The sequence below is a fragment of the Chionomys nivalis genome, chromosome 1 (assembly GCF_950005125.1).
Source record: "Chionomys nivalis chromosome 1, mChiNiv1.1, whole genome shotgun sequence".
Lineage (NCBI taxonomy): Eukaryota > Metazoa > Chordata > Mammalia > Rodentia > Cricetidae > Chionomys > Chionomys nivalis.
Window position 1 is genome coordinate 82,370,130 of NC_080086.1, and position 13,755 is coordinate 82,383,884.

Sequence of the window (13,755 nt, forward strand, 5' to 3'; positions counted from 1 at the left end):
AGATCCATAATTCTGTTGTTGAGAAGAAGTAAAGTGAGTTCACCTGCAGGGGATCATAGTAGGTTTATTTTCCCTAAATATCTTTACAGATTGAAGGACTAAATGAGTCTGCAAAGTCACTTGCAATCAGGAGCAGCCAGTAAAAATAAATAAATAAATAAAAAGAGGAGCTGGGGCAGCTCAACTTTACACTCTGCTTCCCTTGATGGTTTATGTTCTGATTTATATCAATTTGGAAGATAAGCTCTTTCCTAGTTGAAAGTAGTAAGCTACAACATCTTTAGGCTGCATGCTGTTGATGGCATATGTGAAATCTATCTGTCCCTGATTCATTGTCACTAAGACTAGAGGGGACCCAGAGATAGTGTAGAACTAATACTTGATTTGGAGCATTGAAGCCTAGAATATTTTTTTCTGGTACCAATATGAACTTGTGCCACGTTTTGAAGCTGATGGTGAGTCTTTATCCTGAAATCAGAGCAGGATTGTTAGAGACAGAGTCATCACAATGTCAGTCCTTGAAACTAAACTGACAATGTTTGGACTTTGTAAAATTCTTTATTAAAGATTTACAGTATAAACTATTAAGACTCTAGTTCAATAATATGTAATCACCAGAAAATCCAAATTGCAATTTGTTCTTAGACCATGATGTCCTGCCAGACATGTGAAACTTTGATGAAGAAAATATTCTGATTGCTGAAACTAGGGTTACTAAACTTGTCAAAATTCATAGTTTGGATGATTACCCTTAAGAGTGATCACTCTTAGAAGAGGCAGTTTTCATGGGTAGGTATATAATAAAGTATACATAACTGTGAAAACAAAGTGTGTAATAACTTTCACATTTTCATGTCCTATCATAAATGAGTAATTCTAATTTAGAGTGCCAAGAAAATGTTTTTCAGTAAAGTCATGATCAGAAAAGGAGTTGCAGACACTATTTAAATATAAGTCATGCATTAGCACCAAAAGCTGATTATTTTATACTACAATACAATTGTGGGCGTCTACAGAGAAAAAATGTTGTTAGTGGATATTCAAAATAGGCATATAATCATCAGTCTCATGGGAAAGGAGTAGCAGTGAAGTTCCTTGGGTTATTCATGTGTAACTAAGCTTTCACAAGGTAAAAGGAATGTCAGCTATTTAGACTATATCAATAAAAATTATATAACCACACTGTTGCTGGAGCACAAAGAAACTGCAGATGAATAGAGAGGTGTCTCTGTGGAAGCTCCTGGTGGAAACAGTCTATTTAGTATCTGCCTTGTAGTTACCTAAAGCTGCTAATGAAGAGGTTCCTGTGTGTAGGTGATTATCAATGGTGTACATCAGTGGTATCAAAGGATAACAGTCTGATTTTATCTCATGAAGCATTTATGTTGCTCTTAAATGTAGGTATTGTTTCTCTGTTTAGTAAAGTAAACATTGTGAAATATTTAAAACAACAAAAGACAGAACCATTTTAAAACCTAACCAGCAAGGTATATTTGAAGATTATAATGACAGCTCAAGCATCGGACTAACTCACACTGACATTTTTTAAAATGTTTCTTTTAAAAATGCCATGTGTATGGACATTTTGTCTGCTTTCTCATAAGTGAACCATGGTGCCCTTGAAGGTCAGATGACAGGATTAGATCCCCTGGAATTGTAGTTACACCTGGTTGTAAGCTACCATACAGATTCTGAGAACCTAGCCCACGTTTCCTAGCAAGAAAAAAAAATGCTCCTAACAAAGAATCTCCTTCCCTGTCCCGGTTTGATAAAACATTTATTCATTGTATAATCATTTGTATAGAATCCCTTCACCTGAACTGTCTAACACCATAAGTTTCAGAGTATAATAAATAGGCAAATTCATCTTCACAATCTAAAATGGATGCTATTACTAAATAAAGGTATGAGAGTGTGTCTTCATTTGCAAAATGAATGTTGAGAGAGCAGCAGAATGAATCAGTCAATAGCATGTAATCATTGGAGCTGAGGGATGGATTCACAGCAGTGACTATAGTGATGGTATAAGGCTCATCATATTTTATATTGAATATATGTGATTTTCTTATGACAAACCGATATTAATAATCTGCCTTTTTCACTTTGAAGAAATTTAGGAGAGTATCACAAAATATTAAGTAGTACTACTGAGCACACACAATAGACACATGCCTTTAAATTATAAGCATGTAACACATTTTATAAAGTCTTCCAAATATTGATCTCGACTTCCACACCTGCTAAAATTAGGGAAAGCCTTCTAGAGAAACTATGAGATAACACTGAATTCTTACTGTGTTGGAAGAGAACTATGTAATGTGTGAGGGTTTCTTTATTTTACTTATATTTCAGTGTGTTTATGGAAAACTAAATATACCTTTTAATATTATCTTCTATTTGTTATTCAAGAGTAAGCATGTTTATTATTTACAAATTTATTAATTTTGCATTGCCCTAATTAATATCTAAATTGATTGATTCATGATAAGAGAAGATACAAATTGAAATTGTACTTTTAATTTTTTATGATTTATCTTGTGACACTTCTTTCCTTATATTTTGAATTATGTTTCTTTTGTTAAAAAGAAGTTATTTCCTAAATGTAATATGTAAAAATACTGCACAAATTAGTTAGAACTTTTTGTTTAGTAGTATTCATTTACTCTGATTTTTTTTCTTGGTAATCAGTTTATTAAAGTGAAATACTATATAACCCTCTTTTAAACTCTGTCTCCATGTACTATCAGTGATCTTTATGTTATATGGATGACTTGTTGTTGCTTACACCACGCAAGATATTCATTACTTATGTTCTAGTCCTTTTCTGGGTTTGTACTCTATATTCACTATTTTTGGTGTAGTCTGTTGTTCACTAATTTAACAAAGCATTGATTGAAAACCAGCATATTTGACTCTTATTAACTATCAGCAATGAACATAAACCCACATTTCAACATTAATCTGAAAAAAATATTTAAGGGGATAGAGAACTAATATTCAAAGAATTAATAGAGAGGAGTGATAGAGGAAAAGATACAGCGATGGGGGAGAGAAATCTTTTAAATTAATGACAGAGGTAGATTATTGAAGGGGCATAAACGACCTGCAAATAGGATTAACCAGGCTAGCTTTAATATCAACATTATTAAGGGGAAGAAGGGGAGAGCTTACAAAACCAGGGTTCCAGCAATGAGCAGAAAATAAAAAGGGTCAAACAAGTGCACATGGATGGTTTTATAGACTATTTGGGGCCCCGGGGCAAACACTCACCCCCAAAGAAGGTGATTGGTTGAGATTCCCCATCATCTCCCCCTTTTGTCTAAATAAGACAGAACCAAACCCAATACAACTATATGCAATAGGAACAAATAATAAATATAAAATTACAAATGATATTAAGCAAGAAACATATAACAAAAGTTTCACTAAACAGTCTATTTCAAGGAGTCTAAATAATGTAGAGAGTAACTACAATTATCTAATCTTCAACTCCATCAAAGATCTGAGAAGGGAAGTAGTATTACTTAAGCAACCAGGAAGTACAAATGAGAAGGTTCCAAAATGTGCAATAAATACAGAGACAACTGACTACCTGGGCAATCACCCAAAGTTTCGTTTGCAATGTTGAGTCAACCAACTTTGCCTAAAACCTAACATAGCTGATGTACCGTTATCAAAGGCAAGGACCTTTTTTAGAACTATCCTACCCTGTCTTGGCAAGATACGACAATCCTGATTTATCCACTTTTGGAAATTTTGTATCTTTGTCAGTAGTCAATGTATGGGCTTTACCCAAAGGCCAGTTGTACCAAGAAAAAGATAAGCTTCCAGTGGAGTGTCTTTGGTGCTCAACGTTATCTCGGGAGTAGAGCGGTGTTGCCAGTAGTGATTGTGTCTCATAGGCATGGAATTCTAGGTTAGATTAAAGGTCATTTTCTACAGCTTTTCGAAGAGGTTGAAGATTATACTATCCATACTAAATATAGTCTCTATGTATCTAAAGAACCTGATTATCCTAAATATAAATATGACAAACATATATGACTATTGATTTTTAATTCTCGATACCTATCTAACTTGAGGACTAAGAGAATAAACAACTGTAAAAATTATGAGAACAATGATCTCCAATTGTAAACAATATCATATCAGAGGTAGAAATGTACATTGCAATATGGTAAATATAAACAGAGGTATAAACATACTCTCATACAATAAATAGAGGTAGAAGCATATTCACATTCAATATTCAATATATCAATATACAGGAATCAGTACCAATATAATTTTCTAAAAACAATAATTCACAAATATCAATCATGCCATCAAACCAGTTAATCCCCCTCTTTTTTTATGAAAACACCCCTAATCCCATAAAATACCTCCCCTATCCCCTCAACCCTATCCCAACCCCTAAATGATGTCCCTAAACCTGAGTGCAAACTCTGTTGGGAGAGGGGATGTCGTCCTCTAAGATTGCTTCCAGATGACATGGGGGCGACGTTCTTCTTACGGGGTCCTGTGAAAGCAAATGATGGTAAAATTCCCAGATTAACATTTTGTCTAAGAAAATTGTAACTAGCCTCTGAGTGTTTTGAAGAGGTCCAGCCAGAGTGTTGTCAAAAATGTGCACCATTCGAAACTGTCTTGTGCAGTTGGTACCAAAGAAACAGGTCTAAATTTAGCGCTATCAAAATCATGACATCATAGTAACCAGGTGGAGTTGATGTTGTGGGGCCCCATCTTCATCCTGGAACCTTCAAAGATTACTGCAGGAAAATTTGTTGTTTGTTATGGAAAATTTAAACATTAACTGCAAAGACATATAAAGACAGACACAGATATGAGGAAAGGCAAAGAAAGTTTATCAAGTATATTATTATTCTTATTCTGTCACATATCATGGCCCCTGACCTGAGACAGAAACTCTGAGATATCTCTTATCAACAGGCTTGGAAGTGAAGAGGGACTGAGCCATAGTCCAACTCCAAAACCAGCTCTACATATTTAGTAATACATACATATAATGTTTATACATACTAAAACCTATTCGGGTTTCGTGTGGGCACCAGATGAAGGGGTGTAAGCGACCAACAAATAGGATTAATCAGGCTAGCTTTAATATCAGTTTTATTAAGGGGAAGAAGAGGAGAGCTTACAAAACCAGGGTTCCCGTGACAAGCAGGAAATAAAAAGTGGCAAACAAGTGCACATGGATGGTTTTATAGGCTATTTGGGGCCCTGGGGCAAACACCCCCCCAAACAAGGAGATTGGTTGAGATTCCCCATCAGATTATTTTTGAAAAAATAACTTTCTGAAGGAGAATGACCAGACTTGCAATGAGGTTGTGATTACAAGGGTCTATGGCTATCTGAACAATGACTGTAAGAATGTAAAGTCATGAAAATAGTAAGGAGATTATTTTGGAAGAAATAGGGGGTCTGCATTACTGGGAAGGGACTAAGATTAGTATACTAATCTATAAAATGACAGGTCAACATGAATATTTAGGAGTAATTAGCAAACAATCTATACATACACAAAGAGTAGTGCTATTCATGGCCCCTGCATGTTAACTGGTATAAAAGTGAATACACACTTTATCTGTGTCATAACATGAACCAATTTTAAAAAGTATCTTTACATGTGTGTTTTGCTTGCATGGTTGCAAGAACATTGTGTGAATGATTGATGCTCTCAGAGGCCAAATGAGGGTGCTGGATTCACTAGAACTGATGTTGAAGATAACTGTTGGTCAACATGTCAGTGCTGAGAATCAAATCTATGTCCTCTTCAAGACCATCAGGTAATCTTAATCACTGGTCATCCTGTCCAGCTCCAAGAACCACTTTTAAATACATATTGTCTCCACTTTTCACCTAAACTCAATGTAATTGAACTAATATTTCTGAAATAGTTTAGAAATTTGATTAATAGAGTTCAGAATTTAAGGAAAAATTAAAAGATAGCAAAACTAAGAAAATGTTAAGCCCAGAAATGTGGTATTATCTCTTGTGACTTGTTCTTTTTTGTATAAATATGTTTGTGTGTATTCTCTCTCTCTTTTTTTTTTTTTTTTTTTTTTTTTTTTTTTTTTTTTTTTTGGTTTTTCGAGACAGGGTTTCTCTGTGGCTTTGGAGCCTGTCCTGGAACTAGCTCTTGTAGACCAGGCTGGTCTCAAACTCACAGAGATTCACCTGCCTCTGCCTCCCAAGTGCTGGGATTAAAGGAGTGTGCCACCACTGCCCGGCTGTTTGTGTGTATTCTACATGCACAGATAGGCACATTTATGAATGAGACATCAAGAAAACTACAGGAAATATACCATACCCAAATACAATTTCAAAACGAATCAGAATTGTAGATCACTATTGTGCTGTTGATGTTTTTTTCATTTCTATAAATATGCTATGGAATATCAGCTTTTCAGTAATACCACTTGCAGACATGTTCAAGTAGTCCTTACTGTCTATAATTTTATATAAACAAATCTAAATTGCACTCAATACTGTGGGATTGAAAGTCATATGAGAGTGTTTCAATTTTTTGATACATAAGTATCAAATACATAAGTAAACCAGTGGTTATAGGAGGCAGAGGAATCCTAAGTGAAGTGCTGCAGACAACTGTGACTATTAACACCCATGGCTGTGATTTCAAAGCACTGCAAACGACCATGGTTAGGAAACTTCCCCTTTCTCTGACATATGTGCTCTAGCTTACATGACAAAACCAAGCATTCTTTTTACTATCAGCTTTTCTTAATAATATATTACTGCCATTTAAATGCTGGTGCTTAGAAGTTAATTTATTGCATTTAAATAATTTGTGACTGGAATGTCCACAGAAGCTACTACTTTTCTGTACAAGTACGAGAAGGAGATAAACTAAGAATCTTCACAACTAATGTATTTGTCCTGTGTAAAGGCAGAAAAGATATTTGTACTCTGTATTGCTAGAGATTAACAGGAAGGAGATGGTTAGGGTTCAGATAGGACTGTTTAGCCTCTTCTACAAAAATAAATATCTCTGTGTGGGATTTTCTAAAACTCATGTGACATCTGAGAAACAGTTTCAGTGTGTGACTCATGAGGAGGAGAAGTTGAGACCACCCATCCTCTCACTTCTGCTTCCATGGAGGTTTATGTTATGACTTGTATCACTGTGAGAGGATAATTATAACCCTGTTGACAGTAATAAGTTGCAATGTCTTCAGACTCCAGCCTGCTGATGGTGAGAGAAAAATCTGTCCCAGACCCACTGCCACTGAACCTAGATGGGATCCCATCTGCCAAGCTATTTGAATAATAGATCAGTAGCTTAGGAGATTTTCCTGGTTTCTGCTGGTACCAGTTTACATAATTGCTAATGCCCTGACTGGCCCTGCAGGTGATAGTGATTTTGTCTCCCAGAGATGCATTCAGGGAGGATGGAGACTGGGTCATCTGGATGTCACATATGGCACCTAATAATGGAAACATAAGAAATTCCCATATAGTTAAATATAATAAAAGAAGACTTCCACCAATTGCCAGTCAAAAATAATCACTGTGTAAGAGAGAAATTCCCATTTTATCCCCTTGTTACCTGGGAGTGAGAGTAACAGGAGTCCAAGGAGCTGAACGGGGGCCTTCATGTCTATGCTGAGTTCTGATTGCAATGACAAGTGCTAAGGATGTAACTGGTACATGAAGAAATCCTCAAGGCTTTTCAGTGAATGCATGCAAATCATTGCAAACCAATTAGGAATGGGCACAGCTGCAAAAATTACTAATTTCAGTAACTAAACACAACTCCTGTTTCCCCAGACGCTCGAGGTCAGACCACACATCTACAAACAGAGAATGTATTTTAAAAAATATATAAATAACATTTGGATGATACTTGAAAAATCATGCTATCATAACATTGATTTTGAATTTTATATATCAAAGATACAATGTGAATTGTATAGAGGAATATTCTGCTGTTACAAAATATACACCAGAAAAGGGACTACTTTAACTCATTGAAGTAGTTCTTATTAGTTAGAAAGAATTATGTACCCTCATTGAAGTTATTGTGTTAGTTTTCTGTGATTGTTTCATTATATTTAAAGACATTTTTTAATGTGGATCATATTTTATGAATTAAAAAGACTTAACATCCTTGACCATTTTTTACTAAAATACACAACAAGGAATACACATATAAAATTTTGATGTCAACTACATTTATGGAGTTTTCACTCCATCTGAAGATTGAGGTATTTTCATTCCCAATCAGACTACATTAATTGTACCTTTGTCTTATTTGAGATCCTCCATATTTGAACACTTCTCTACTACTATGTCCCACAATTCCTCAGCATGAAGGATTTACTAGTGATGATAGACTTAACAGTATAAAACAGTATATAGTTCTGCTAAGTATTACAAATGATATATTCACTTTTCACTATTGAGCACCAAATGGAGACATCATCCTGATTGAAGCAGCAGTCTCTTTGCATGTGCATCTCAGTCTGCAAACAAGCTAATATAAAGAAAACTTTGCACATCTTTCTAACACAAATATTCAAACACTATGTGTCTCAAATCTATATTTTTGTTTTGGCCATCTACTTTTTTTCATCAACAAGCAAAGTAGAATATTTCTTCTTCAGTAGCCTTGCCCTGGAGCCAGGAAATATTTGGGGTCCTTTAAAAACATAACTGTGAAAGTTAAGAGTATGCCTGAACCAAAACACCTAGTCATAAAACAGTTTCTTAAAGATACATGACACACTCTGTTGTGGGAGGTCCTTCCACTTCTCCAGCCAATAGCCGCTGAGATACCAGCCCATTGGGGCGTGGTCTCTCTCCCTTTTAAAAAGCATCCACTTCCCTCCTCACTCTCTCTTACTTCCTGTTCTGCTTCCGGCAACTAGATTCCCTTCCTGATTGCGAAGAGGGCTGTTGACTTGGACTGTGATCTGTAAGTTTTTTCCCCTTTAAATAAATAACCATTCTATTAATCACAATTCCAAACTGGTGTGGGATTTGTTTGTGACTTACACCTTCGCCTTCAACACTCCCCATCAGGAGTATAAAAGAGCAGCTTTTTGTAGATTAATAGTAATGATTCCCCTCTATTTATTCTAATTTTTACCAGTTGTATCTGTGATCTTTGAAGTTTGTAAGACTGTTCTGCCTTCTAATATAATAACCCCAGTGTCTAGGGGAAGCATTATTCAGAGATTTTTAATGAATGGTAATAGGAGGTTTTCGGGTAAATCCTATAACAAGCAAAAAACTATTTTGCAGGGTATCTGAAATCTGAAATCTTACCAGACCACTTTTAATAATATGTGCAAATATGAAAGGAATTCCAGAAACATTCAATTTCCCTTTGCTAATGACCCTTCTAATCAATTAAGTAATATATAGTTTTGTTTTTTGTGTTATTCCTAAGAATGTGTGTGTTCATGGTACAAAGGTGAGCATAGGTGCCTTATAAAAAATTTGAAAACACTTTTTAAGAAACTCTAACAAGCCTACTGTATAATACAAATTTGTCCTTGAGATTTGTGTATCTTTCTAATGTACTGCTTAATAAAAATGCAGAAGTATTGGACTGGTACTGTTTCTTTGTACTAACTTAATACATAGTCAGTTAGTCATAAAATATTCAGAACCAAGAACATGTCATAAAGAGGGAAAACAGAGGTTGAAAAGAAGAAGAAGCTGTTACCTAGTCTTTATCCATTACCTGGGTAAGAGATTTTTCCCCCAAGAGGATCACCAGAGTGGTGGCTCTATACAGTGATTTTTAGATATCTTTGGGCTTCTAATAAGGAGAGTTAAATCTGCCCAATGCTCACTGCCTCTGAAATAGCCAAGCAAACCAGATTTAAGGTAGTATGCCTAGGTTGTCATAGGTTTAGTAATGGCTCCCTGATTCTGCTATCATGAAGCCACTAAATTTTTCTAATTGGACACACATTCAAAATTCTACCAGCACTGGTGGTGTTACTAATGATTGTTACCTTGGCAGGATCTCCAGTATGCAATGAGGTCACACATCTCTATACCTGTGAGATTATTACAAATAAGGTAAATATCTACACATGATTGTTAAGGATTCTCTTTATTTGGTTATCTGAGGTAGAAAAATTCACCCTATACATCAGAGTCACCTTCTCATGGTGTTCCAGACATAATGAAGTCTGTGCAAAATCTGTTGATTGCTGTCCTGTTGGCACTTATATCTGGTTTGGGAGTTATTCATCTAAATTTTTCTTGTCTTAATGCTAAGTTTATGTAGCCCAATGATGTCTCTGACATTGCCACTGGTGTAGTCATATTTTACTGGCATCATAATCCTGAATCTTTGTATCTCCAAAGTGATTTAAAGATGATTTCATCTTTAGGAAACATTATAGAATTCATTATCATCTGAAGACTACTAAGGTATACTGTTCCAAGTACTAAGCAGCTACTATATTCTCTGGTTCTCCACTGTGAAAACAGACATTCCTGGATATAAGCCCATTTTGTTTCACCCAATATAAAAAATCTGTTAATTTGTAAATCTTATTTTTTTCATAATTACTACTTCAACTACCAATTTACCACTGCTACTATTGCTAGGAGTATTGGTAATTATAGTAGCAGCACTAATACTAATAAATTCTCCTCTTAGCCTTCTTTCTCTTCATACTTCTTCATGTCTGTGCTATGTATGAATGGTAAGTGCAAGTTTTACAAAGCACATATGGAAAAATTTTGCAAGACTCTTTCTTCACTATCTGGAGACCAAATTCCCAATATCAGGTGTGTGTGCACTAAGCACTTTATACCATTAAAGTGATACTACACACATAAACAAATATAATGCATCTTTAGATAACTAAAATAATATTCCACAACAATGTTCCTCTAGAACTCCCAGGTTATATGATGGGGGAGGGTCATCTGTCTGTGTGTTAGTTTCATTGGTTAATAAAGAAACTGCCTTGGCAATTTGATAGGCAGGCCCTTAGGTGGGTGGAGTAGACAAAACAGAATGCTGGTAGAAAGAAGAAAGTGAAGCAATTGCCATGCCTCTCCTCTCTGGGCAGGCACCATGGAGCCAGTCGCCAGATCAAACATGCTGAATCTTTCCTGGTAAGCTACCACCTTTTGGTGCTACACAGATTATTAGAAATGGGTTAATCAAAATGTGAGAATTAGCCAATAAGAGGCTGAAACTAATAGCCAGGCAGTGTTTAAAAGAATACAATATGTGTGTTGTTATTTCAGGCATAAGCTAGCCAGGCAGCCTGGAGCCAGGCAGCAGGAATGCAGCCCTGCTTGCCTCCTCACTACAAATGGTGCCCAGAAGTGGATGACTGAATCCACAGAAAGCCTGAGAAGGCTTGGGAAAGAATAAAGCATGTTTTCTTGGTAGCAGCAATTTCTTGGGTCTGCTCTGCTTGGTAGAGCCAAGCAAGTGCTCTCATCTAAGAGAGGCTTCCTGACTTAGCTTTAGCTGCAAAACCCTGAAGCTCTTTTAAGAGGCCCTGCCATGAAACACTTAAATGATGTTGATGAAGAGCTGAACACATGCTTTTCAGTTTTTAGCTGTAGCAGAAAAAAAGCTGTGCCATTTTAAAATGCTGGCTTTCTGGGTCATCCTGCCAGGACAAACTCTGACACTTTCAGGCAGGCAGTCTGACTGAGTGTGGTCTGTGAACAGAATACTGCAGCTTTCTTGCTGGCAGGGACCTTGAAATTCCATAGAGTTGTGGCAATAAACATGGCTACAGCAGGTAACTCTGCCATGAGGCTGGAAAGTGAAGAAATGGGTTGGATCTAGTTGTCAAAGCCACAGCTTTAACCCTCTCCTTAAAGATTCATGTGATCATAAAAAGAGAGATATACAGTAAAAAAAATTCAAAGTCAAAGAAAACCTCTAAATGGTTTACAGTGTGTTAAAAATATATGCAAGCTAAAGGTTAAAATCTTTAAAAGTAAAAAAGAAAGAAAGAGAGTAATAGGGTGTGATGGTATACAACTTTAATCCCAATGCCTGGGAGGTAGAGGTAGATTGACGTCTGTGACTTCAAGGGGCAGTGGTAGATTGACCTCTGTGACTTCAAGGTGTGATACCACACACCTTTAATCCCAATACCTGGGAGGAAGAGATGACAGATCTCTGTGTGTTCAAGGACAGCCTGGTCTACAGAGTTATTCCATGGCAAAAATATACAGAGAACCTGTCTCAAAAAGCCAAAAGTTAAAAGTAAAGATAAAAGAAATACAGATTAAAGTAAAGCCGCACAAAGATGGAAAATACACAGAGAATCTTGATACTGTATGCTATTTTGGTCTCTTTGACTTGTTTGAATGCTGAGGAAGGAGCAACAGCTGCTAAAAGATATTTGTTTATAAATGCTGCTGAACTAATACAAGATAGAGATTTTGAAAATACCTTGACTTCAAAATTTGAATCTAAGGTTATGATGCTTTGGAAAAGTGTTTTCACAGAGGAGGAAACCCTGTGGATTGCTTCTATCGCAATATGGTATGATAGACCATGCCCTCCTGAAAGACTGCCATGAACACCCTCAAAAAATTACTCCACTCAACTGACGACTGAGATGAACCTAGCACACAGGTTATACAATGAAAGACCTAAATAACAGTGCCCCCATTCAGCACGAAGCACTTTGGAGAGAAATAACTGTGCCCATATCCTCAAATATTGTTTATAAATGTTCTTTCATATTTAAAGGGGGATATGATATAGATATGAATAATTTGCATTGTTATGAATTTGACTTTATTGATATAAATTTAAGGTTAATTTTGTTATATGTATACATATTTCTAATCTTGATTAAGGTATTGTGATTCCATAGTTCATTTAAAAATGTAATGTATATAGGTTGTTAATGAATAATCATCAATAATAATCAAGCTTGTAGTCATGTTAGATTTTCTAGATACATAGAGATATATTTCAGTTAGGCATTCTTCATATCTTTCAAAGACTAAAAAATATGGCATTTAATGTTTTAATAACTTAGGGCTTTTCATGACAATGAGACACATCTGCTCCTGGCAGCACCAATCTACTTCAAGAGGAAGATGGGCATTGAAGAGGCTCCTTATGGAGTTTCATAGCCATTTGGGTAAGAAACTGCTCTTGCCTGGACTGTTGCATAAACTGGACACAGAGAATCCACAGAGAGAGGACTGTTAAACTTCCCTAAAGGTGAGATGATCTTGCGGGGTTCCTGATTCATGAAGGAGTCTGCAAGACATTCTGCAGGACACAGCAGATAGTGATTGAACTCTCTTTGAATTGTCCTGCTTCATGGAAAAGTCTGCTGGATACTATGGTCCTGAAGACTGAAGATGAATACCCCAATGGTACAAAAGAACTTTGGGTGACTGTCCAGGTAGTGAAATGTCTCTGTCATTTCTAGATTTTGGAAGTTGATTATTTCTTGTTTACTTGGGTAATAGTATATCCCTCTGGAGTCTTTGATGGAGTTGAAGAATAAATAGATAGCTATAGTTTTCCTTAGTTATGATAAAAGATAAAACAGATATAGATACTGTAACTGTAATTCTTGCTTTATAACTGTTTTGCTATATGTAATTTTACTATGTTAAAATGAAAGCCTTTCTTTTTTGTTTAAACAGAAAAAGGGGAAATGATGGGGGAAGGTCATCTGTCTATGTGTTACTTTCATTTGTTAATAAAGTAACTGCCTTGGCCATTTGATAGGCTGACCCTTAGGTGGA

At 35.9% G+C, this 13,755-nt stretch overlaps 1 gene segment (V, D, J or C); it reads right to left on the minus strand.

The window, feature by feature from the left end:
• Positions 1–222: 222 nt before the first annotated feature.
• Positions 223–7,637, minus strand: LOC130878083 (immunoglobulin kappa variable 1-39-like). The segment is given in 3 exon segments: positions 223–308; positions 7,170–7,466; positions 7,589–7,637. Coding segments are annotated over 3 exon segments (432 nt in total).
• Positions 7,638–13,755: the final 6,118 nt, after the last annotated feature.